At 47.6% G+C, this 25,120-nt stretch overlaps 1 protein-coding gene across 6 annotated transcripts in view; it reads left to right on the top strand.

Annotated features, from left to right (window-relative positions):
- Positions 1-1,238: 1,238 nt before the first annotated feature.
- TNRC6A (trinucleotide repeat containing adaptor 6A) overlaps positions 1,239-25,120 on the top strand; it is a 42,925-nt gene continuing 19,043 nt past the window's right edge. For 3 of the 6 annotated variants that reach the window (XM_088520974.1, XM_088520973.1, XM_088520969.1), the window contains exons 1-6: positions 1,239-1,403; positions 1,798-1,845; positions 4,242-4,277; positions 10,842-10,932; positions 14,791-14,812; positions 21,572-21,907. In XM_088520974.1, coding sequence (XP_088377100.1) covers positions 1,399-1,403; positions 1,798-1,845; positions 4,242-4,277; positions 10,842-10,932; positions 14,791-14,812; positions 21,572-21,907 — 538 coding nt within the window. In that variant the 5' untranslated portion in view covers positions 1,239-1,398. Of the gene's footprint in view, positions 1,404-1,797; positions 1,846-4,241; positions 4,278-10,841; positions 10,933-14,790; positions 14,814-21,560; positions 21,908-25,120 lie in introns of all 6 variants that reach the window. The other 3 variants (XM_088520972.1, XM_088520971.1, XM_088520970.1) reach the window with 1 other exon arrangement.

Here is a 25,120-nt window from a genome sequence, read left to right as displayed (position 1 = left end):
AAAGAACAGACAGGGTGCTGCTTATTTCCATATGAACAGCGGAGGAGAGTTTAGAAGCAAATTAAATCCTGAACGCACTGAAGGCGTGAGCAGTGACAGCTCCTGCCTGGAACGGGAGCTGTTCCGGCTGCTGGGATATTTTGAACGTGCAGCTAAATGTAGGAATGCCGGCACGCAGCCGTCTCGGCGACAGCTTTACTGCGCACCCAAACAACAACGCACCGGGACCAAACAGAACCTATAGAGGTTAATACATCTGTGTGTGTGTATATATGTGTGTGTGTATGTATACACATATATATGTGCATTTCTAAATTGGTTTGTAGAGCTGTAGCTGCAATTATGATATATCCCCAATATCAGTGTGCCTGGAGTGGCACTATTCCCTTTTCACTTCAAAATTTCCAGGTAGAAAATTTATTATCATCAGTTTTATAGGGCTATTATCTGTATTTACAGGCCTGTTATCTGTATTTACTGGCCTATTATCTACATTCACTCTTTTATTGTATCTAAGAGTTGTGCATCTGTAGCCTTACAAGGATTTTGTCCCTCAGGTACTGGAACCTCGGGAGAAGAAACGAGCCCCAGTGTTTTCAAGTGCCGGCAGGTTAAACGGATGCTGACTTTAAAAGCAGCATTGTAAACAAGTGTGTTTCTTGTTTATGCCAGTGACAGTATTTAGGATTGCTCTAACTAAAGTTAAAATATTTTTAAAAGCTTTATTGCCATCGCTGATGCTCCAGACTTGGGCAGGGAAGCACCTTCTCCTTCCAGCAGAGGAATTTTGCGGTTTTGCAGGACGGGGGTACAACGACACAAGGGCAACATTGCCCGTCCCTGCCCGGAGCGGCGGCTGGGGGCTGTTTGCTGTGAATCCCCGCGCCTGCGGCCTCACCGCTCCGCTTCCCCGTTCCCTTGGGCCGCTCCGCGCCCGCCCTTGGGCCGCCTCATCCCCACGTCCTGCGGCGCTTCCACTGCAGTGCAAAACAGCAGGGCGCGAGGGCGGGCCGGCTCCGCGGGCGCCTCGCGCCGTGGGGCTGCGGCGGGCGGGCACGGGGACGGGGACGGGGACGGGCACGGGGACGGGGCGGCCGGAGGAAGCGGCGAAGGCGCCGCCGCCCCGCGCAGGCCTCCCCGCCGGTCGCTAGGGCGGTTGCTAGGGCGCCATGTCGGGGCAGCGCGGCAACCCGGAAGCGCAGCGCGGGGCGGGGTTTCTCTTCCTGCGCGGCGGCCGGCCCGGCCGGGTGAGGAGGAGGCAGGAAATGGCGGCCGTGCTGCGGCAGCAGCTGCCGGGCCCTCCCGCTCCGCCGCGCGGGGCCCAGGCCGCCTAGAGCCGCCGCCGCGCCGGGCCCGCGCCGCGCGCACGCCGGGCCGGACTCCGAGCACTTTACCTACATGAGGTACGGCGGCTACGCGGCGAGGGCGGGCGCGGGGCCGCGGCGGGGGGCGCGAGGCGCGGGGCGGCCGGGCCCCGTCCGCGCCCGGCGGGCTCGGCCTCCCCGGCGTTGTTCGTCCCGCCGCCGGGCTCCGCGCCCCGCTTCGGGGCCGCGAAACCGCGGGTTTATCCCCGCCGCGTTTACCGAAGCGGCGGTTTTTGGCGGGGCCGCCTCGCTCGCCGCCCGCCTCGCGCCTCCGCCGCGGCGGGAGCAGCGCCCGGCCCGGGGCCCGCAGCCCCGCGCAGTCCCGGAGCCCCGCGGCGCTCCCCGCCGCCCCGCGGAGCCCCGCGCCGCGCTTATTTTTCGCTTTGTGCTGCGGTTCTGTTGACATGGAAACCAAGCCCGCTTTCTGTTCCAGAGAATTGGAAGCTAAAGCTACCAAAGAAGTCGAAAGAAAATTAAGCAGGTAAGAGGCCCATTTGCATTCGCTGCTGCAGTTCAGAGCAAGAGTTAGCCTGGGGCTAGGAATCTTTGTGAGTTTTATCTGGAGTTCTTTAATTTCATGTAAATTGTAAGGATGGGGAGAGGAAAAAAAAATGAAAAAGCATTCTTTACTGTACAGATAAATCGCTGCAATTTTGGTTAATTCTGTATATCAGACACCTTTTTAATATTTTTTAACCTAATTTAGTGCATCAAGCCAGGTTCTGTAATAGAATCTTCTTAAAGGGGAATGGAAGGCTTTTAAAGAGAACATGTACTTGTGTGTTTAAATTCTCGCACCTAATAAATGAAAAACAAATGAAGGGTTGTGGCCTTTTTCCTGTGTAGCTCAACCAAATGTTGTTGGTTGTTTGGGTTCTGCAAACAAAATATAAAGTGCTTATTATTACAGAATGATTAATTTATTGGCTCTTTTCTGTCAAAAGCTAAAGGTGGCAAATTTCCACCTAAGTGTGTAGGTTTTATTTGTGAACTCTGTAGAATATAAATTTCCTTTAAAAATATTTAGTGAAAAAAGCAGAGTTAAGAATTCTGTTAAGAATTTTCTGTAGGTAATATGCATCACTTCTGCATTTAAGTTTTCTTTTGCACTGTTGGCTTTCCTTGCAGTCACATTCTTGCAAATATCTAGCTTTTTCTGTTCTTCGTGTTCTCTCTTTTCTCTATCTTTGTCTTCAAATATTCTTTCTCACTTAGACCTAAATAGGGCTTCCACCAGGGAAGGGTGGCTGTTTGACACACATTCAAGCCCTGAATCTAGCAGCTAGAATGTCATTTCTTGTACTTTGCTTGTTTTTATTATTTATTTACTGTGTCTAGTCAGTCTCCAGGTTTCAGATTGATTTACAGTTAGACTGTGAAAGCTGATTGGCTTTCCTTGCTATTGGTATGGGCCTTTTTTTTTTTTTTTTCCCCTGGCAACATGCATAAGAGTGAATAACTTTCCTATTTAATTGTGCAATTCTATACAATTTATATAGAACCTTTCAGGTGCATTTTGTGTATCATTTTAAATATAAAGTCATTGTCAAGTGGAGTTCACTTTAAAGGAGTGATGTCAAATTGCAACTCTTAAGCAAACTCTCCACAAAATATATCTAAATACAATATAAAAAACTTAAAACATTGGTATTGGAAAACCCTCAGTACATACTTTACACCAGAAGGGATTTCAGAACCTTAATCATTTAGAAAGACCAAGCACTAAGTTCAAAAAATATATTTTGATTAAAGTTTTATAGTCATAAAAGTGTGAAGTCTGCCAGCTTACCAGGAAATCTCAGCTGGCAGTGTAGAAACTGAAAAGAGATGAAGGTAAATTTATAGAAGCTCTTAAATTAATTTTGTGGGAGTTGAGAACAGAACAAGGTTCACTGAGTAAGTTCAGATACAGAGTGAATCTCTGCCAGAGTATGTTTTCTGACACAGAGGTGTATATATTATTCATTTCAAAGATTTGATTTTTAAAAAACTAACATTAATACATAAGGCTTGGGGTTCCTTTTTTTTAGAAAGTCTCTTTATTGAGTGGTTTGTGCTTAGTGGGGGTTTCATCCTGTTTTGCATGCTTTGGGCTAGCACTGCTGTTGGTGCAGTGTTCTGTAGAACTAAGCAGACCATCTTCATTCCTTCTCTAGTAACACTGTTTACAACCCTTCGCCTCTGCAGTTTTGTGTTGGTGGGTGTGTAATGGCTTAGTCAAATTCTAAAAGAGCAGATATCCTCCTAGGAAAGATAAGTACAATAATACTACACTTTTTCTTGATATAAAAGGTTTGCATAGTTTATATAAAGACTGCAAACTCGTGGGACATTGGCATTGCTTACAAATGCTCTGAGATGACTTTTGGATTTTATGCTTTTAGTGTTTTTTAAAAGAACAGATAGCAATTATTCCTTTTTTTCTTAGGGATTTTGGTAGCCTGTTTGTGTTGGAATAAGTATTATAGTTTTCACTGCAACTTGATTATCTGGTCCAAATAATGCTTGTTTTAACCTTGGGGTTAGAAATTTGGCTTGTTTCAGAAGAGGATTTGATTTGATCTCTATCCTCTTCAAACGACCAATTTGCAGATGACTGGACATATATTACTGGTTTCCAGAATAGTGCATGATTTGCAGCAGTAATTGATGGAAACACATTGCACATTTTATTGCTGCAGAACATTGCAAATTAAACATCACCTTTTCAGACTGTATTGCTGCACAATCACCTACAATAGAATATGACACTGCATTATTGCCTGGAGGGATGTGAGAGTTGAACTTGTTGCTATCAGGAACAGGTTTTTTTAAAAAGAGAGAGAAATTAGTTCTTGTGCTTTGAGAAATAACTTTTTAATTCTGTTTGGTAAACAGGGCTTTCCTGCCTCATTTATGTGGAACTGAGAGAAGGTAAATATCTGAAATACGTTTACAAACTCTTCCCCCTTCCTTTCCCCTCCTCCCCGCCCCGCACACTGAGTTTGACTTCTTTTTGGCCAGCATGTAAATTAGAGAGGAGCCTGACAACAGCTTTCACTCGCCTGGGTATCCGCTCCAGAGACTCCATCTGCATTAGTTGCAGGCTCTGTGTTTTGGGGGATCAGGCTTTTTGTCTAAAATCATGTAGTTCTCTAGATTTTATCTAGGTAGTCTAAAATAGTGCCATTATTTACTTTTGTATGCTAGTGTAACAAACTGTATCCCCATGAGGCTTTCCCTACTTGCGTTAGGAAAAAAAAATGAGGTGGTTCAGTGCAAGGGGCATGGGTATGATATAAAGTGTGAGAAAGGTAAGGTGGCAGTTCCTGCTGCAGTCCGAGCCGCAGGGGTTTCGTGGTGGGGTGCGGGAGCCGCTCGCGCTGGCGGGTCGGACGCGCGCTGCGTGCGGGCAGCCCCCGCGCGGTTCGAGACCTTTCGGGCCTCGTGGGCAGAACGCCGCGTTTCCTTCTCCTCTGCCCAATAACCAGCGTTCTTGCAGATCGCGGTCACCAGCAGGTACCTTGCGTTGACCCTTCCTTTTTCTGCGTGGCACCAGCCCGTCGTGCACGGTGCCTCTCGACTCCGCGCTCAGGACGTTGCAGCGCCGGGGGCCCTGCAGCCGCGGCGCTGAGCCTGCACGGCAGCGCTCCAGCTTGTGCCTGCCTTTGCTGCATGGCCAGGGGCACTCTGTAGAAGCAGTTTATTTTCTTCAGTTCCTCATTTGTTTAATGAAGATAGTGATTGTTTATTGCTGCTGCTAAAGCCCTGTGTATTTAGATGATAAACTTCTTGTGGAAAGACGTTCTTCTTCTCTGTCTTTGTGTAGCCGTGAACATGGGCTATAATCTCAGCTGCAACCTCAGGGTGAAGCTGTAACACAAATATTGTTCCAGAACTGTGCCGTCCTTGCACTGTGAGTTACGTGGAGTGTAGGTCTGTCGAGCCAGCTTCTCTATGAGGAAAAATTGGAGAGATGGTTGCATGCCAAGTAATCAACTTTTATCTTCCTAAGGTGATTATTTAAAGGCTTAAAGAATCTAAAAGCAAAAAAAGGAAGTTGCTGGCATTCTTTTGATAGTTAATTGTGCATTTAAGTATGGCTTAGTTTTCAGCTTGGCAGCACCTCTTTTGTACATTAGTAGCTGAAAAGAATTAACACACAATATTTGTAAATAAGTGTTTTTATTTTCTTATCAGGGCCCAAGGATTTCTTTGCTCCCGTGTGATGTGCTGAGTGGTTTTAGTTACCACAGAAAATTTCCATTAAAGGCACTGGTGACTTTTAAAAATCAAAAAAAAAAAGTTTTCTATTCCATAAACTTGAAGAGTTGTCTTTTTGTTGTAGTGACTTTATTTATTTGTTGCGGAGTGGGGAGCCTTGAAAAGAATGGGAGGATCTGTTTTTAATTGAAGCAAGTATTTTATGATCGGTTTGTTAATAGTGGTAGCTTATTAGAAAAGCAACCTACTGCTTTTGAGAATTTGAGATTTGTATTGGCTGTTTTTTGAATTTTGCCAGATTTTAGATTGGGAATCTTGTAAGAAAAAATGCAGGATGCTCCGTATGCTGTCAAACGTAGATTAGGTCTGCCAGGTGTGTGCGTGCTTGGTGCCCTTGCAGGGTTCTAAAAGGTCTTTCAGCTCAGGATACTTAAATGCACCGCCGCGAGTGTTCCGTTTGTAGCATTGCAGGGTGATTTATAACCAAGAGAAAAGCCGTCCAGTGGAAGTGATTTCCCTCTGACCAGCAAAGTTTATTTTACAGATACGTCACTGGATTTTCTAAAGCCGTTGTGCTCAGTCACTTAAGATCCTGCTTTCACGTTTGCTCCCCGTAGCACAGAGGGAGGAAGCGCCGGCACAGGAGCTGCTCCTGAGGGAGCAGCAGCAGGTGCCTCTGGTGTCCCGTGTCCCACGTCGGTGCTGGGCCAGGGCCGCGTGGCCTTTCGGGAAGGGCCCTGCCAAAGGGCCTCCTCCCTTCCCGTGTTGGACTGGGCGCGAGGTGGCCCGGGAGCAGCCTTGGCGCGCGGGGCGCTCCGGGTCGGGCCGTGGTGCCGGCAGCGCGATCCCGAACAGCGCGTTCCTTGGCGGTGCTTGAAGTGCTCCGGAGTGATGCCGCTGCAGAGCGTGTGGGAGAATCCCTGCACGGCCTCGGGGCCTCCGGGACGCATCCGACCTTGGCAGTGTCTTTGCAGCTCTGCCAGCACCATCTTGTGGGGCTGGAGCTGGGCTTGGGAAGGGCTTTCTGCTTGGCAGGTCCCCCGTGTGAGCGGCCGCGGTGATGCGGGTGTAGAGGTGCATCTCAACTGCTGCGGGCAGCCTGAAGCACCGTGGAACAGAACCTTGCGTGGGTCAGTTGGCCCAGGCGAAAGCTGCGTATTGCCGGGAACGGTCGAGCGGTGACTTGTTTGATTGTGGTGCTGAAGGCTGCTGCGTGCAGGCATTGCTGGCTTTGCCCGAGGTAAATACTGTGCTCAAAACAGAATGCTGCGTTATGTCTGGGATCGTAATTTGTGTCAGAATGCTTCTTGTAACCATAATTTCCTCAGTGGGGTGACCAGAGCCATAATTTTATAGAGATGTAACATTTCCTTTTTGCATATTATAACAGCAAAAATAGCATGCTTTACAAATGCTAGTTACTCAATCCTTGTTGTTTCCTCAAGAAAGATATGGATATCGATTATAAAGGTGGCCAATCGATTTTCTATATTAGTATGTTTAAAAAGCTCCAAGATGCCTTTGTAAAAATCACAAGTTAATCAAACTCCTTTGGTGAATTAAAATAACAATTACAGTGTGATTTCATGTAAATATTGCCTGAAATATATTTTTTAAACTTGCAGCCTTTTTTTTTCCAGTTTGCAAACTCAATAATAAATTGATCTAAGCAAAAAAATAAAATCGGTTATCAGTTTAACACAAAAAAGTAATGAATGCTACCTGTAGAAATAAGAGTATAACCGTTTTCTATTTAATGGCATGTAATTGTGATAGTTGTGAAGTGAAAAACTTGTTCTCAAAAATAACCTAAAATCCCATGGCACTTTCTCTTTTGCCAAAGTGATACCTTTCCTAAAGGACTAAAAAGAACATTCTTCTGATGATGGCTTAACTAGGTAAAGCATTTTGATATGTTTTTGTTGCATATGTTGCACAAACAAAAATTGTGTTGCATGAGGTACTGTTGCAAGACTACCAAAATTGAATTAATAAACCTATGTTTCATATATATATATATATATATATATACGCATATATATATATAATGGAGAATATTTTTCTGACGCTACTTGTATACAAAATTGTACCGATGATAGGAACTTCTGCTTTTATGTCCTCTGACTCATCAAATGTGTAGTCTCTGCTGAGATCAGGATTCATTTTCACTTGGTCTCACTTGAAAATAAAGCATCTTTCCAGTTAAACTACTTAAACTGAGGCGTTTGTTCCAGTCTCAAACGTGAACGTGGTATGGCATGGGTATTTTCTTTTCAGTTGGTCTAAATTGAAAAATAAGGTTTGCATTTCTGCTAAGTCCATTTAACCATGAACAAGCTAATCCAATTCTTTAGTAGGAAAAGGAAATTCCCTATACATGTGTTTTAGTGAAAGTTGGATGGCTGATAGGGCAAATAATAGAAGTCTGCTTATACATTCATGTATGAATCAGAATGCTGAGCCCCTGCTGCTTGTTTGAACAGCTGCTGGACCAAGCGTGCTTTTGCCATGCTAAGCCGCTGGGATAAACGTACCCAGATGTAGGGAAAAGCCCAGCAGAAGAAACCTGTTTGTTTTCTAGCTTTGTCTTGTTACTATTAGACTTGTTTTCGATGGTATTTCCTATTATCTGCTGTAAAGTGACAGGAGGCTGCTGATAGTTTGTCCGGAAAGAAGAATATAAAATAGTACTTAAGAAACCAGGAAATAGTATGTTTCTGAGTAAAGAATCCACCACACTTGGTCTTCATATCAAAGTCAGGTGTAAATTAATTTTGTATTCTATCAAAAATAATTTACATGCTGTATGGAAGCTGTTTTTTCTCGGTTGATTTCAGACTGACGTGCTTCTTGTATTGTTTATCAATTCAAATTTATCTGTTACAAGTTGGACTGTTCCCAGTGAGCTTAAAACTGAGGGCCAGGGTCACGAGTCCTCGGTCTGGTTAGAAATGCTCAGTATGCAAGTGGATGATGGACAAAACTGGCATAGGTGTCACCTTTACAGAGCACAGGTGTCACTGCAGATTAATTGTTACCTCCAGTTTGCAAAGTATCCAAGGGATTGCTTGAAATTAAACTGCCTGACTGTAATTGTTTTCTGTAGCTACATGACTAACCTGTTCATGAAATGATTTCTGATACCTAATTGAAAATGCAAGGTCGCATTTTGCAGCAGGGCAGTGCTCAGTGAGTCTAGCAGCCAAAGGGTAAAACTAGGGTAAAATGCAGAATAGTCATGTTGCGTTGCAAGACAAAACACAAAGCATCAAGTGCAGCTGGAATCAGAGGGATATCAGAAATAATACTGATAGTATTAAATAGTGCTTAAATAGTACTAAAAATAGTACTTTTAGATTTTTGCATAGCACAAATCCGAAGCAACGATCTTTAAAGAACGCTTGCACTCGGTCATTAGAAAACAGGCAGTTAAGAGACAACTGGTCTGTAGAAAGTTTTTAGAGCAGTGCTGGCCTGTGATCGTTGCCGTGTGGGTGGGATGGGCAGACCTGCTGTTGCTCGGCTGCTACTGCAGCGCGCCAGCCCCCGCAGCACCGGCAGCCTCACCGGTACCGGTCACGGTGCCGGTGCCTGTAACGGTTGTCCCAAAGGTGCTGGAGACGTGGTGTCCGGTAAACCACTCCCGTTCCCACCGAAGGAGGCGCTGGGAAAAGAATCGAGCAGAGGATGGGGTCAGACTTGCAGCAAGAGAGAAGATCTCAGCGAGTAGGGATGAAAACTGACTTCTGCTTGCGTTACTGCACAGGAACATGCAATCATGCTCCAAAGAATTTCTTTAATTTCTGCAAATAAATTTTCACCATCTAGGTAAGGTATAGCTTTTGTCTGACTGAAGGTAGAAACAAACTGTATTTGGGGTGACATTGGCAGTCTCAGAGGTGTGTCCTGTTATAAGATTCCGCAGCAGGATGCGAAAAGGTGAAGCACAAGCTGGCAGAAATAATGTGCTACTGGCCCCTTCCAAAGAATGCAAGTATTACACAGAGTGCTAAATATAATGACTTACCATAAAGACCTGAGGGGCTGCTGCACCCCTCTCGAAAGGGGCTTGAACTGTTCAGCGGTCAACAACCCTCAGGCTTCAGAGGGAGAAGCAACTGCTTGTTTATGTGGAGGATAAGCAAGGAAAGCTCTGGCTCCCACTCAGCAGGCATCCCATGTTTGGGCTCTGTATTCCAGATCTGCATAGACCACATGCATTCAGCTGGTTTCACCCCTGTTTTTTGTATAAAACTCTCCCATGTGAAAGCGTGGTTTTGTAATTGTAGATAATTTAAGGCTAAAAAGGAGCTCGAGTGTTATAGGCAGAAGTCAAGCATGTACCTGACTGCCAGTTACTGACACACTTGGATCTTTTCTTCCCAAGGCCTGTGCAAGCAAGGTTGTCTTTTGTTTATTAATGTGTGTATATGCAAATCTGTCATCCAAGAGGATAAATTTTTTTCAAGGAGAATTGAATAGTTCCAGAGTAATTTTGTGCTAAAGCCTATTCTGCTGCCTGGGCTGCTTTAGAATGGTACGGCTAAGGCAAAACCAGTGCTTCCCCTGCCAGCAGGTCTTTCTAAAAGGAGCGTGGCGTGGTCTGGGCAGAGGTGTTGTGCTGAGGTGTCTGTTTTAGCATGCCAAACACCATGTTTGAACTGAGGTGGCGGGTTTCGTTCTCGCCTGTCGCAGAGTTTGTCAGTGTCCTGAGGCGCTCCAGGACGGCGCTGCCGTGGGGAGGGACGCGTTGGCGCGCTGGCTCGCGGTCCCTGCCGCGGCGCGGATGAGCGGGGCCGGCCGTGCCATGCGCTGGGGTCACGGAGCTGACGGCGTGCGGCGCGGCCGGCTGCACGGGAGGGCCCCGGCGTCCTGGGCCCTGCGCTCAGCGTGGCCCTGCTCCCCGGGCGAGACCCGGCGGGCGCGTGCGCTGCGGCGGAGCCCGCTTGCGTACCGGGGCGCCAGAGCGGGCTGAGCGCGGGCTAAAGAACGCCGCAATTTGCACCGGCTTTTGCCTTTATTAGCGCGTAAACCTTCGTTACGTATTTTGGAAAAAACAAATCCCTGTATTGTAGCTTGGCACTGCATGTGTTTTTAAAGTTGTGTCACTTGTGATTTGCCGGGAAAGCACATACTCCCTTTAGAAATGTTATCCAATTAGAAGTAAAAATTCCCCAGTTTCTTTTGGCTCCCCATGAAATAATTGTTCTAAAATGAATCTAAGTGTGTACAGATTGTATTTTGGGAGAGTTAATTACAAACTGTGTGGTTCAGGGATTTAGTGCAAGAAGAGGAAGAACAGTTGATGGAAGAAAGGAAAAAGAGAAAAGAAGACAAGAAGAAGAAGGAAGCTGCTCAGAAAAAGGTATGTTGAGCATTGCAATATGAATCCTGCACTCAGATTACTTTTCATGGCCAGTAAATATTTTTTGTTTTAACTGTTGTTATTCAGAAGTATTCTTTTTTTTTGATCTCATTTCTTACTATTTAAATGTACTGATAGATTGTTAATGGTAGCTAATATATTGAAAATCGTAATTGGTTTTATGTACATAATTTCCTCAGAAAAATACATTCTTCTGAGATCTCATTCATTCTTCTGATTGCCAGTTCAGTGAACGTCGAGTATAGTGGTTTCCTCAGTACTAGTGCACGTCTAAGACTTGCAGAATAACTTTTTTTTTTTTTTTTTTTTTTTTAAGACAGTGGTTTTCAGCTGAAGCCCTATTTTAACATATCTTTGTGTATGAGAACAGTCTTGTCATAGGACATTTTGCATTAGGGAAGGTGAATTAAAACGGAAAATATTGTCAGTAAAGGTGTTAAATGTAAGCGTCATGGAAATGCTGCTGAACACTTGGGATTCCTGTTTCATGTCCAAATATTCATGTAGCTGCTGACTCTTAAATATTGCCCCTAAATTGAGAGGAGCTGGTTGGCCCTTGGTGCTCGGCGGCCGCAGGGTGAACTTGCTTCTGGGGCCTTTGTGTGAGCCCCTGTCAGTTCCCCCGTTTATGTAGTAACAGGGTTTATTGTGGGCATGTACAGAATTAGGTGTATCCAACCTTCTAACAAATGCAAAACCAATGAGGGATAAGAAATAATCCTGGGAAAAGATGGGTATATGTTTATTTTTCTCAGAATGAGAAATTCCTTAATTTTGTCACTAGCTGACAACAGACCTGCATAAAAATTATTGGAGCTCAAGTATAACTTTATACCTATTTTCATCTCTCAACTGTTGGTGAAAAAAAATAACATTAAAGGAGCTGGTTTACTTGTGAAATTTGTTTTTGTTTTTCCCTTTAAATAAGTCATTAATTTATAGCTGTTGGTCTTACAAAACTTATATCAATACATGATAGTAGGGATGGCTCCTTGCCACAAAATTTAATGTTTTTTTGAATTGAAAGGCATTTTTGAGGATGAAATTTTGAGAGGAAACAGAAGCGTAAATATTTCCTACAAGTGAAGAGACAGAGATTTGCTCGGGATTGGAAGTTTTGCTTCCTCTTTCCCCGCCGTGGGCTCCCTGCTCCGCTGCTCGTGCCTGCCTTGGCCGGAGCGTTCCCAGCGGAGCGGTGGGAAGTGCTCGGCCTCGGGGAGCGTCCAGCAGCTGCTGCCGAGAGGCCTGGGACACCGCTGGGTGCTGGAGGTCCTGGAGTGCCCGAAACCCGGCCTGGGTTAAGGAGAAGCATCTCTGAAAGGGCAGGGTGGCAACGGCTACCACTGCACTTAGCTGCGAGAAGGTCCTAGTGGGACTTTCTATTTAAACAATTGTTCATATTTATGAATAGTCTCATGAACCAAAATCGCTTTCTGATTTGTAAGCTTTTTCTGGGTGGTCTGTTAGGGACGTGCTGTTTAGGATTATCAGCCTTCGTTCAGGAGCCCAAACCGAGGGTCATTTAACAGTCGGTGAAGCGCTGATCCATTTGGGAAGCCCGTAGCTGCAGCAGGGCCGTCCTGGCGAGTGTTGTTTGCTCTGCGCGTGTGGCTTTGATTCTGTTTCTTATTAACTGAATAGTTAATAGCCCGAAGTATTAGATCATTCAGGAACTTTATCCTATGGCCCTTCTTTGCTGATCTCTTTGGATCTTATGGGCAGCAAGATCCAGCAAATAATCTCTAAAATTCTAAGTTGTCTCATTTTTCTGTTTGTAAATTACTAGTCATTTTGATTTAAACTTGAAGCTAATTTCCCTGTAGCTGAGAGCAATAAAAGTCATAATCTGGCTTGTCTCTTGTGATCCATGGATCAAGCACTGGAAACCATATTTATGTAAAAGAATACTGTTTCTCTAACACATTTTTTTTTTCAAATTAATGTTTTACCTGCAAATTAATTTCATGAGAAAGGCCTGAATCTTTGAGAGAGTTTTTGGAAAAAGTCTCCTAGCATTTGTGTGGATTGGGCTAACATTGGAAAGCTGGAATCCTGTGTGATGCCAAATCGGTTATGTTTTTGATGGACTTTTTTGTTATTAGAGAGTTTTGGCAACAGGATATTGTGTGTTCTCAAATCACATAGTAAAGGAAGGTGATAAATGAGTAAGAGGAAGAGTTTGGTGTTTTCATCATCTTTATGTCCACGGTCTGTGGTGATTCTGTTCCTGTTAGGATTCGAGATGTTTTAAATATATAAAATCCTTGAGAAGTCCCAGTAGGGATGGGACTTGGCAGCCCTTTGCAATGTGGGGTGAACAAATTGAGAAAAACAGATTGCAAGCCCCAAACACGACTATGGGCAGGGCAAGAACTGAGGAGGTGTCATGTAAACAGTGTGGCAGGGAAGTGGTTTTGTGTGTGCTGCGGTTTGATGAAAAAGGGGAAAAGCAGCTCGAGCTGCACAGGGCGGCAGCGGCGCAGCGGGGGACGGCGCTTCCTGGGCGGGCGCTGCTGCCCTGCAGCTCCGGGGGCTCTGCAGCCGGTTCGTGGTGCTCCCTGACCCGCTGCTGCGCCGACACGCGTTACAGCTGTGCAGGAAGGGATTAGGAGTCCGCGTTTCAGAGCCACTTGTGGTGCAAGGTGTATCTTGGAGTGCAAAGCGCGTACCAACCTTCCCAAGCCTTCAAAATGAACTTCTAAATCAGATTTGTGGACAAAGTCAGCTTGAATCGGCAGGTGGGACGTTGAGTGGTGGTGCCCGGGACAGCCACTGCGTTTTGCAAAATGAGGAGCAGGAGCAGTGGGAGAGCTGGGGCAAAAAGTATAAGAAAAAATGAATAAAAATCTGTGGATTTCTTGGGAGTAAGAGTTGCATTTTGACTATGCCTAAATACTAGACAGCTTAAAGAGACAAAAAGTAGAATTGTTTAATATACTCTTGATTTCCTTAGCACAACTGAGGATATGGCATTAAAGATTCGCTAATAACATTTCAGTAGTCAACCCAACATTACTAACATTTAAGTATTCTCTCCCTCCCTCCCTTTTCAAGGTTTTAATTATAGACAATAGTCACTTTAAGAATTATCTCAAATTACTTTATTGCATGATATGGAATATATGCGGTATCATAATTAAAAAGAGCTGTGTACAGCTACCAAAATGCCCCTATCAAATTAAATCTCATTTTGCTTTGAAAATAGCGCCTTTTAAAAGTGATAATTAAGAGTACTCTGCTTCAGATAGGGAGATCTAGGACTCGTGCTTCGAGATGACCTCGTGAAGCCGCTTTGGCTGTTTAAAACAGCACATTCAAGGTGCGCGTTCGTGTGACAAGAAGTGCTTCCCTCCCCGTCTGCATCCTCTGATGCAATTTTATTCAAATCAATCTCTCATCTTCACCGTTTCACGGGAATAATGGCTTGAATCTTGGAAAGACTAAAGATTTGCATTTACTTCCCTGCTGCCTTGAGATTTCCAGGTTCCTCCCTTTCCTCCCTGCCATATTCTGCAGTAATGGGTAGAGGTTTCTTGCTTCTAGGCACAGTGTTTAATTTGCTTCAAACATGTTAATTTGCAAGTTTAATTTTGTCTGTTTCATATAGCTATCTCTCAAATTAATTTTGTCTTGTGTAATATTTAAACAGCTTTCTAGGCATAAGGAAAAGTTGGCAAGTGTTGGTTAGAGACATGCTTCTGAAGTAGATAATTAAATAACTTTAAACCATTTCAGAAGAGGGAAGTCTAAAGCTAATGCTGCTTTATAAAAAGTGGCACGTGCACATGTGGTTTTCCTTATCTGCAAAAATCACTGACACTTTCTTTCTTTTTCTAGGCCATTGAACAAAAAATCAAAGGTAAGTTACTTAAAATTAATTCTATTCTCTCTATTATCTCTACAATTAAAAATATATTGAATCAAATGATCAGCTGAAAGTTTTCCTTCAAACTGAAAAAAAACAGAAACTGTGAAAATGCAGCTGAACCGTTTCAGGCGTTTGCCAGGAGAGGAGCGGGCCAGCGGGGTACCCAGGGTTCCTGTTCTTGTTCCCAGTTACCTACACAGCAGCAGGCATTTGCGTGCAGTCCTGAACCCTCTTCCTCTTCCCCTCCCGCTGCGTTTGGGACGTGCGTGAGTGTTCAGCGCCGCCGCTAACGCGCCCGGGGCCGCGCGGGGCCTTCCGAGGCTCCTCCGAGAGCGCGGCCTGGAAAACTGCCCTCGCTCTGCCCGTGCGAGGCCTTCGGAAGGGTCTCCCTCCCGGACGGCCGCTCCTAAGGACGGAAAGAAAACATTCTTTTCGCTTTCTTTTGAGCTTTAGCACCTAACACGTTGAGGAGTTGATGATGATCACGTCGCTGATCCTGTTGAGTACCAGGTGAATCCCTGTTTTTGGGAATGTTGCAGGTAATTAAATGCTTACCCAGAACAGTGGTAGCAATAGGAGCTTAGAAGCGCCTCTTAGCAGAAATGCAGTTACTTTTGGAAACATCAAAAATATGTTCTGGCATGAAGGTAGGAAAAATGGTTTAGGGCACTGAGTGCTTGAGATGAGGCAAGGAAACAAATTAAATTCCCCTTTGCTATTGGATAAGACAATTACTAATTAGCACACGGTTGAAGTGGAGGAGGGAGCTCCTTTGCTCAAAAACAGCGGTTCTTCTGCCCAAGTCTGCAGTATTTATGGAATGTTAGTGTCTGAGGCCGAGCAAGCTGCCGCGTGGCGACGGCCGCGGGGCTGCCGGGCACCGCTCCGGTACCTGCCACCACCTGGGGGTCCCCTGGGGCTGACCGAAACCCCGACTCCCTTGGTACCGGAGTCGCTGGGGATTTGGGCTGGGCCTCAGGAACGGGGGACGGTGCTCAGAGGTGAAGGAAGAAGCCCCGGGAGGATTATAATTAGTAGCCATTTTTCAGTCAGCTTTGTTTCTAAAGCACCTTTTCCTAAGCAATTCATGGAGTTGCAGGATAGGCTAAATACTTTCTTCTATATGCTCCTGCAGAAAAGCTGCTAAGATAATAAACCAGATTTAAGTAAACATGAAAGTCTTTTTTATTCAGCACTAGTGAACTATGTCTGAAAGGCCAGTGAGGAGAAGTCATGAAGTCTTTGCTTTAAACGACCCTGTCCCCTTTGCGCGTTTGCCCCGCGCACGCAGCGTGGAGAGGGGGAGCGCTGCCCATGGAGCGAGGAGGACGCTGCTTGGAAGGACCAAGGGATCCCAGCCCTTAGCCTGCCCTTCGGAGCCTCGATGCCGTTCCCAGCGTTGCGGTGTTCTTAACGGGGTCCCGCAGGGAGCGGAGCGGGAATGGGAGCTGCCGGGCACCCGCAGCGCTTCCAGCGAGCACCGCGCCCGGGCCCAGCGCTGCAGGTTTGAGCACGACTCGCATTGGTTGCTTGTTGCACATAACCTCTTTCTCTGTTTCAACAGTTTTGTCTGCTTGTATTCAGGATGCAAATGAATGTTTCATTAGTTTCCAAGTTTCCATCGCGTTTACGTCTTAAATAATTTATTTTGTGCATGAGCTGAAGCTAGGATGCAGGAGCACAGGCTCGCTAAATAATTCACCGCATGCTCCTTGTTTCAGAGCAGTAGCTGGTTGCATAGGGAGTGGAGGATGTTTGGCAGGGGGAGGTTATTTCTTGTTTTTGAGTGTGTTTTGGATGGCTCCGCACGGTGTTTTAGCTCAGGTGGTAATTGCTGTTGTGGTAGCTGAAGTGGCTATCAGTGCGCGTGTAAAAACACCAGGCTGCTTGCCAGGGGATTGAACGGTGCCGCGTCTCCTCCCTGCTCGGCCTTGAGACCTGGAGCGATAACCAAGGCGCTAATATAGCAGCTTCTGGTACACGTAGCTCTTCAGGTTTGCAGTGATGCTAATTGCTGTGGATTTCAAGCGTTTTAACCTGTCTGACGTTGTGTATCTGTTGTTGACGGAGGGACGCGGGAGCCCATCGCAGTTACAGATTAATGGATCGGTTGCTAAGCGGAAGGTTTCTGTTTGTACAGCGCCCAGCGTAACGCATTCCGGCACTGACACATGCCTTCCAAGGGCTCTTGCACCGTGTATTTTTAGAAATAATGAATGTTATTTGAATGTCCCTATTGGTTGAGAATACTGTCGAGTTGTCGATTGTTGTGGTAGTCCTTAGAGCTTGGCAAAACATGTATTTTTGCTGTATTTAGTGTCAGAACCGTTCAAGGCAAATCAATCCATTCCATCTGGCTATCTCTAAAACAGAAATCTGCAAACACTGCTGTGGCCATGACTAGCTAATGATAAGCCAAGCTCTAAACTGGATGTTATTCAATAAGAGTGGTTGACTTTTGTTGTATAATGCCCACGTTAATAATCATGATGTATTTGTGCAGAATAAGATTTAATTGTGAGAGGAATTATCTTTTGCGCACAGTTCAATATACATGTGTAACACCGGAGTAAAATAACTTTTGAAGAGATTGAGCAGTGGAGCTGGTGCGTGGTAGTGGCGAATGCGCTCGTGCTCTGCGAACAGCCGGCGCGGGAGCTGCAGCCCCGGAGGCTCTGGGGTTGGGAGGCTCTGGGGTTGGGAGGCTCTGGGGTTGGGAGGCTCTGGGGTTGGGAGGCTCTGGGGTTGGGAGGCTCTGGGGTTGGGAGGCTCTGGGCTTGGGAGCTCGCTGCCGCGCAGCCGGCGTCGCAGAAAGTGCAGCGCGCGACGAGCCGCGGCCGGGCGCCGAAACAGAAAGTGCTGTTAAAAATAGCCGGCTGTGGAATTGAATCTTTGAGTCATATTTCCCACCTTGGAAACTTCTCGCTCGCTCTCTTCTCTGTCGAGCAAAGTCATCCCAACACGCTTTTTTCCTCTCCTCTCGTACATAAGTGTGCTTCACCTCGCTGGGTGTTCTGCTGGCCTTGGAGCGGGGGAGCAGAGCGCGGCGCGGCGGCTCGGCAGGGGTTAAGCGGTTGGCAGCCAGTTCGCTATTTTCCAGCCCGGCTCGCGGCGCTTACGGCTGCGGCCATTTTTCCACAGCGAAAATTCTAGCACCGCATCTTGTGCGAGGCGGCAGGGCGGCCGGCGCCGCGCCGAGGGGCCGCGCCGTGCGCGCTGTGCGGGCGCCGCGCCGCGGGGCCGCTGCCGCCGCGCTCGAGGGCTCCAAACAGCTGCCATTTCTGCTGGCGGAGGGGGAGTTCCGGCCCGGCTCCGGCTCCAGGAGGGGTTGGCAGGCAGCGCTCCTGGAGCAGTAAAATGACACCATGCTTCTCCTCCATTTTCTAATGAAATCTGCAGAGTGGGAAAGCAACACAAGTTGGAAGCGGCTTTCTTTGGAATCTCCCTGTAAACTGTAACTCCTGCAGCCCTGCTCTGTGCGGTTTCAGCAGGTTTGTTCTTTCGGAAAATTTGTCATTACTGATAGTAATTTTTGTAAGCTTGCTACTACTACTAAAGTAAATTACCTGTGATACTGGCTTAACATAACCGCTTTTCTACTTTAGTATGATTCAAAATAACATTCTGGTGTGCAGAATAGTACTTTATTCAAAGTTTTATTAAACAAGCAACTTGTTTATAACAAATTAAAATAGTAAGATAAGGATTAAGGTATGTTAGAACATAGAGTAGCTGCGTTGGAATATCAACATACTACCTAAAGACAGTTAACTGAGCTGGCTTAATTTGCCAAGAAATGGGGCAGCTTTCGGGGCACGCGGGGGAATTCAGCAGCACCTGGAACCCCTGTGCTAAGTCCCAGCTTGGAAGCAGCACACGGGTGGGCTGCACGCAGTGTGAGCAGCGAGCCCGACAGGCCAGCGCTGCGTGGAACGTGCCGCTCGTCGCAGGAGGAGCGCCGTGGACCTGCCGCAGAGCCGAGCGCGGAGCAGGGAGCGCGGGGAAGCGCCCGTGTCCCGAGGCGTTGGTGGAGCGCTGCTTGTGCCGGCGGCGCAGAGAGCGGCGTCCCCGTTAGCCGTGGGGCCGGAGCCGCCTCGGCCTGTTCCTCCGTGGGCTCCGCGTGGGCCGGCGGGATCCCCCGAGGACGGTGCTGCCGTTGGGACGCTCTCCGAGGAGCGACGCGCTCAGCTGGAGCCTTTTCCTGCTTGGTTTTGAGTTGCCGGTCGCGTGCAGCGTGCGAACGGCGAAGCGATGTGCCTGTCCCGAGCGCTGCCCTTCTCCACGGCCGCTCTGCCGCGCTGGTACTGATGAGCGGGCTGCAGAGGTGCCTGTGTTCTGGGTGTCGTTGTCAGCAGCCTCCGACGGAGGCTGAGCTTTGAGCTGCAACGTGCAATTAGTGTGAGTCAGCTTGGGCAGAAGGCGTGTTGATAAAACACATCAAAAGGCTCAGGGAGTAGATATACGGATTGTAGTAGATTGGAAAAAAAATGTTCTTATTTCAAAGCTTGATACAGTACCTACACCACCAAAATGTGATAATTGGTTATGTCTTAAATTATTCATGTTTTATTAGATATTTGCTAAAGTAGCACAAAAAATAGTCACTTTCAGCTCTCTTTAATTATTTTTAAACCTGAAGATGCTAAAAGGAATAAATAGAAATACATTTCTATACAAAGCCTGTTTTCTAAATACATTTATAAATATTTATAAATACAAATACAAAGAGTTTTATACTCAGAAATTCAGTTTTGATCCCAGTTAGTTGGTATCCTAGATGTACCTGAAACACTGCCCTGAGTTCTTTCCCTTCCCAATGCGATGCCGTCCGTCCGTGGGCTCCGCACGGGGCCGTCGCTGCATGCGCTCGCCGGTAGCCGCAGTGGCTGCCCCAGGCCAGGGAATGGGCCAGCGGTGCCGACGCTCCGGCCACCCCTTCCCCAGCTCCAGGGCAGGTCAGGCATCCCTCCGCGTTGCACTGCAGCTTGACTGCTCCTTCCTCGGGTTTGTTTTGAGGGCCACCTTCTATTAAGGGTGTAAGGAGTTTTAGTAGGAATGCTGCCTATAATATGACGCTAAAAAGAAAATGTGACTGAATCCAAATTGCTGCTTTAAACAGGAATTTGAGTTCATTTACGTTGTGTTATGTGTGTGTTTCTGGAAATGAAATAGGCCTTTCCCCCTGTGGTCCTCCCTTTCCTTCCCCTTCCCTGCCCCCCAAAAAAACAAACAAACAACAAGCAAACCCTGCAATTTCGGTTGTAGAGCAGCTCTTCTGTCCCTGCCCTGCTGGGACACTAGTAAATGGAGCACAGGTGGAAGGGGCTCTGAGGAGGCTGCTCCCAGGACACGAACCCCGTGTACGTTCAGATACTGCTGTGCACAGATCCCTGAAAGCGGAGCCGGCCCTGCGCTAACGGAGGGGCCGTGTCGCGGCAGCCCCGCTGCCTCCTGCCAGTTGCTTCTTCTCATCTTCCCGCTGCCACCTCGGGGCCTGGCAGCTCTGTGCTCCCAAAACCCTTGGGATGAGTTTTCACCCTAGGTTATTTTCTTCTGCTGGCTGCACGGCCCAGTGAGGGTCACCTTGCTCCTGCTGTCAGGAGGCCTGGCGAGCAGCTCGAGGAGGGACCAGGAGTGAGTGGGAACCTTCTTAGAGGTTTGTCACTGGAGAAATTGTGCCATAAAGCGGCGCCCTTGCCGTTAGCAGCAGGAAGGTCATATGAATTGAATTACGTGGTATCTTCTAGAGCAGCCAGTTTTGTTTTGGAAAGTTCTGCCCAGAGACAGTGACCTCAGCACATAGAGAGAGGAGCGTCGAGGAGAGCAGTGCTCGAGCCTCGAGGTGTGTGTGCGGAGCACCCTGCTCCGGGGGTGCAGGGCCGTCGCCCGCTCCTGCGGCCGAGCTCCGGGTTCTACGGGCTTTGTTCCGGCACTGGGAGGGCATCGCAGGGTTCCTCCCTTCGCCTTGGGCCTGCTCCCCGACATCGGCCTCTTTTCACTGGTGGCCAGTGACGGAACTAGAGGTAATGGCCACAAACTGAAACACCAAGAGTTCCACAGGAACTTGAGGGAAAATTCCTTACCAGGGAGGGTGACGGAGCCCTGGAACAGGCTGCCCAGAGAGGTTGTGGAGTCTCCTTCTCTGGAGATCTTTAAACCCGCTTGGACGCAGTCCTGTGCCACGTGCTCTAGGTGACCCTGCGTGTGCAGGGGGTTGGACTAGATGATCCCTAGAGGTCCTTTCCAACCGTAATGAGTCTGTGGTTCTGTGATTCTGTCTGAACCCTGCTGTCCTGCCTTAGCCCCTCGATTGCTCGAGGGGGATTGCGCGTCCAGCAGCGCTTCCCGCGGGACTTGCAACCCAGGCCGCCCTCAGCAGGGTTCTGCGCAGCCCTCTCCATCTCATGTTCCTTTTAGTGCTGAAAACATAAGATATTTTTGTATGCCTAGCGCTTCTAAACTTCCTATTACAGTCAGTTTTGTCATATGCGGAGCATTTCTTTAAGCAGGGTTTCAGTGCCAGGGCTGGAGCTGCGGGTCCTCTGGCAGAGGCAGCGCCGGGCGCTGCTGGCCGCACCGTGCGGAGCAGCAAGGTTCTAGCAGCCAGCAGCTCGCTCAGAAAACAGTGCTGCCGCTGCCTAGTGCATACACACATCTAAGATTTTACTGGTCTTCATTTTTTTCTAGTTACTAGTCTCTTGAATAACTTTGTCCAACTTTTTTTTTTCCTCTTTTTGGGGGTGGGGACAGTGCCAGAACAAACCAAGACAAGTGTCAGCCAGCCTCAGCCCGTCTCCTCCAGCGGCACTTCCACAGCAACCAGCACTAATAATAATGCCAAGCGGGCCCCAGCCAACAGTCAGCAGCAGCAGACCTTGCCTCGATACCCTCCTCGTGAAGTACCACCACGATTTCGACACCAGGAACAGAAACAGCTTCTGAAACGAGGTCAGCAGTTACCAGTGATAGCTGCAAACCTGGGATCTACTCCTAAAGTGTTAAACGGCCAGTCGGGAGGCAGTACTGTCACAAATAAGCAGCCTGTGACCAACGGAGAAGTGCCGAACAGCAGCAAAAAACAGCCAGGTGAGGGGGAGGTACCTGGTTTTCCTTTAAAATTGAGTATTTCAAACTCTGATATTAATGAAACGCTTGATTATAGTAAGTTTTCAACATGAGCTGTAGCATGACGAGGTACCCCCTGGTGTCACAGCCTAATGTTAAGCGCTGCAAGACGCCTTCGGGCGTCCTTGTGCGGGCTCAGTCTGAGCTCAGTGCTGCCTGGATGCTGCTTCTCGCCAGTGCTGGGCAGCAGATGTGGGTCTGTTCCTGAACAGATCTGGAAGGAGAGACGGCTCTGCTCGACGCTGAATTTTCATTCTTCATCGTGAGAGTTGATCCAAGTCTGCCCATAGTGCCAGGAATATCTTTATGCCTATTTGTCATGCACAAGTCTCAAAGTCTCTCAGTCGGCCTTCAGGGCATTCTGAACAGCCTCTCAAAACATTTTCCCTTATCTAGAGATTTCAAAAGGGCACAGCTTGTTTAAAATACCAAAAAAAGACACAGTGTTTTTCCATCTTCCTGAAGCTTGATTGCTTTACAAAATTGATTAGCCTTTACATTTATGATGATGGTTATTGAAGTGTTGGTATCCCTTGCCCCCTTGGCTCGGCATGCCTTCTCTCCAAATACACTCTAAAGAGTAATAAAGCTAATCTTTTAGCTGTGCGTGATTTGCACCTCAGTGAATGCACTAGCTTAAGTAGATTACTGAATTTGGGGGGGATCACAAAGGCAGTTTATTTTTGGCTGGGAAAAAAGTAGCTTCGCTTCTAGTGATCTAGTTTTTGCAAAGGAATTTGGTATTAATGCATGTAAATGTGTAACATAGACAAATATTTACATATTTTAAAACTTGCAGTTGAATTTGGTTTTAGTATATGTGCATAGCAGTGATGATGAAACCTTCATTTTACTGTAGGTATTCTGAAATTTTATTAAATCCACAGTATTTTTCAGAAGTAGTATATTCTATAGAGGATGTGATTTCCAGGCCAATTCAGTTACCAAAAAAAAAGCTTTTTTTTTCCTCTCTTTTTTTTTTAAAAAAAAAGATTTCTTAATAATAGCCTCAATACATCAAACTCTAATTACATTTTGAGCTGCTCCAATTACCTTCATTTTGAATTCTACTTCTTTAAGATTCTGTAAACAGCCAAAGGGCTCGGGAGCAGCTGCTCCACGTGCTCACTGGAGGAAGGTTTTCAGTATTATTTCCCAGTATGATATTTGTCATGCACTGATAAAAGTTTTTTGTTTGTTTGTATTTTGTTTTTTTTCCTCTGCTCCAAGAAGTGATTTGGGGCAAGTGGCTGCTTTTTCACTTCCCCTGTATGATTATGTTACTGACCACAGTGAAATAACTGTCGTGTGCTTACTTGCTTTTAACATGCAACACTTTCTCCAAAAATGCACTCTCTACTGCTCAAGTTGTATGGTAACAGGTAGTGAACGGGTAGTAAAAATTCCCACATGAGCTGTCCCCCTTTAACCAACCTTATAAACTCCCCAGCCCGGCGCTGAGGGGCACGTCCCGGGCCTGTGCTGCCTCCGCTCCTGTGCGATCCCCTTCCGGGACGGAATTCCGTGGCTCCCGCTCGCCCCGGGACGGTTGGGGCTGCGCGCCCTGCGGGCTGGGGTGTCGCTTGGTCCCCACTAGTGACGCTGAGCGCTGGGGACGCCGCTTTGCTAGGAGGGCTGTGGCCTTCTGGGTGGTAACTCTGGATTTCATCAGTAACGTGTCCGCCTGCCCGGCTGCGGAGAGCTCGGAAGGGAGAGGAGCTGGCCGAACTGCTGCCTTGTCGCGTGCCCGCGTGGGCTGCAGCCCCTCGCGCTGCCGGCCCGGCTCCCGCGGCGCGTGCCGTGCGCGGGCGCCCGTCCTGCGCGAGGAGCGGGGCTGAGGCCAGGCTGCAGCTCTGTGCCGCGTGCCTGCCCTTGAGGATGCTCTGCCTGGGGTGGTCAGGAATCGTGTCTGCTCTAGGTGTATCAAGGGTTAACACCTATAACGTTCTTTGAGATACGGAGGTGGGTGATGATGCACATGAAAATATTTTTTCAGCAGTGGATGTTTTGTAATGGTCTTCATCTTGTCTACTGGATTGCTTGGAAGCTCTTGTGGGGATGGCCATAGCCTAGCAGCGTGCAAGAGCAGCGTAATGCGCTCTGGTGACCCTTGTGTCTGGCAGCAAGTAGGAGAAATGTTTGCCTTAGTCTTACGCTTGCTCTCCACAGTTCCTGTCTGACCACCAGAACGGTGCTGTGGTTGCCATCTCAACCCCCAGATGAGCCTTGGCAGACCCGTTTGCAGGGCAGCCACGTAGCGGCCTCTGGGGCTGACCTGTGTGTGCTCCAACAGCGTCTCCCACCATCCCGGACTTCTGACTCTGTTATTTTTGTGTATTTTGATGGACTTTGAAATTGATCTGTGTCTCTTCAAAAAGGCTTCTAAGTGGAGCTCATGTCATGTAGTGCTTGCAAAATAGATACAGTCCTGTTGTGCAGGAGACCTGTTTTAAGACATCTGTACTTATGTAGCTTTTGTGAGAACGTTTTCTTACAAATCCAGTAGTTTGCTTTCCTGGAAGTTTCCCCTCTCTGTGAGCTTCATATGGAAAGAAAGTCCTGACTGTTACTTTGCTTGCCCTTACCCTTCATAGCCCGTCAGGATAGCTGGTTGTTCTACCATACATGAGTCCTGTGGTGCACTAGAGCGTTCACCAGCAGGAGCCGTGGCCGTGGGACAGCGCGAACGGCAGGAGAGCCCGTGGGCTCCGGGCTTTGCTCCCGCTGAGTTTCTCGGATTCCTCCTTGGCCCTGAGTGGGGCTCCTGGCAGTGGAGCGGCAGAATCCTGTTACAACGGGAGGCCGGGAAGCGAAAGATTTTTCTTTTTTTTTCCCCGGGTTATTTTTGGAGTGGGAAAGGAGGAGTCGAGCTCTGCATCCGACTTGCAGATTGTGCGTTTGAACCTTCTAGCACATCTGATTTTGCGCCCTGCCGATGGGGAACACGGGCAGAAGCAGCGGGGCAGGGGCCCTGGCCTGGCTCGGGGCGAGCACGGGGGCTGCAGCGGTGCCTGGGCTCGGGGCTGCCGTCTGTGACGCGGGGTGCGGGACCTGCTGCCCTGCGAAGGGCTGACACCGGCAGAAACCAGCCAGTTCAGTGACGGCAACGTCTTCCTTTCCTTTCTGTAAATCAAGGCCTTACGATTAAGGGCATCTTAAATTAATTGAATTAAA

The sequence above is a fragment of the Tinamus guttatus genome, unplaced genomic scaffold (genome assembly GCF_059628265.1).
Source record: "Tinamus guttatus ecotype Peru unplaced genomic scaffold, ASM5962826v1 Tinamus_guttatus_pri_ptg000107l, whole genome shotgun sequence".
In the NCBI taxonomy this organism is placed as follows: domain Eukaryota; kingdom Metazoa; phylum Chordata; class Aves; order Tinamiformes; family Tinamidae; genus Tinamus; species Tinamus guttatus.
This window is presented reverse-complemented; position numbering and strand designations above follow the sequence as displayed.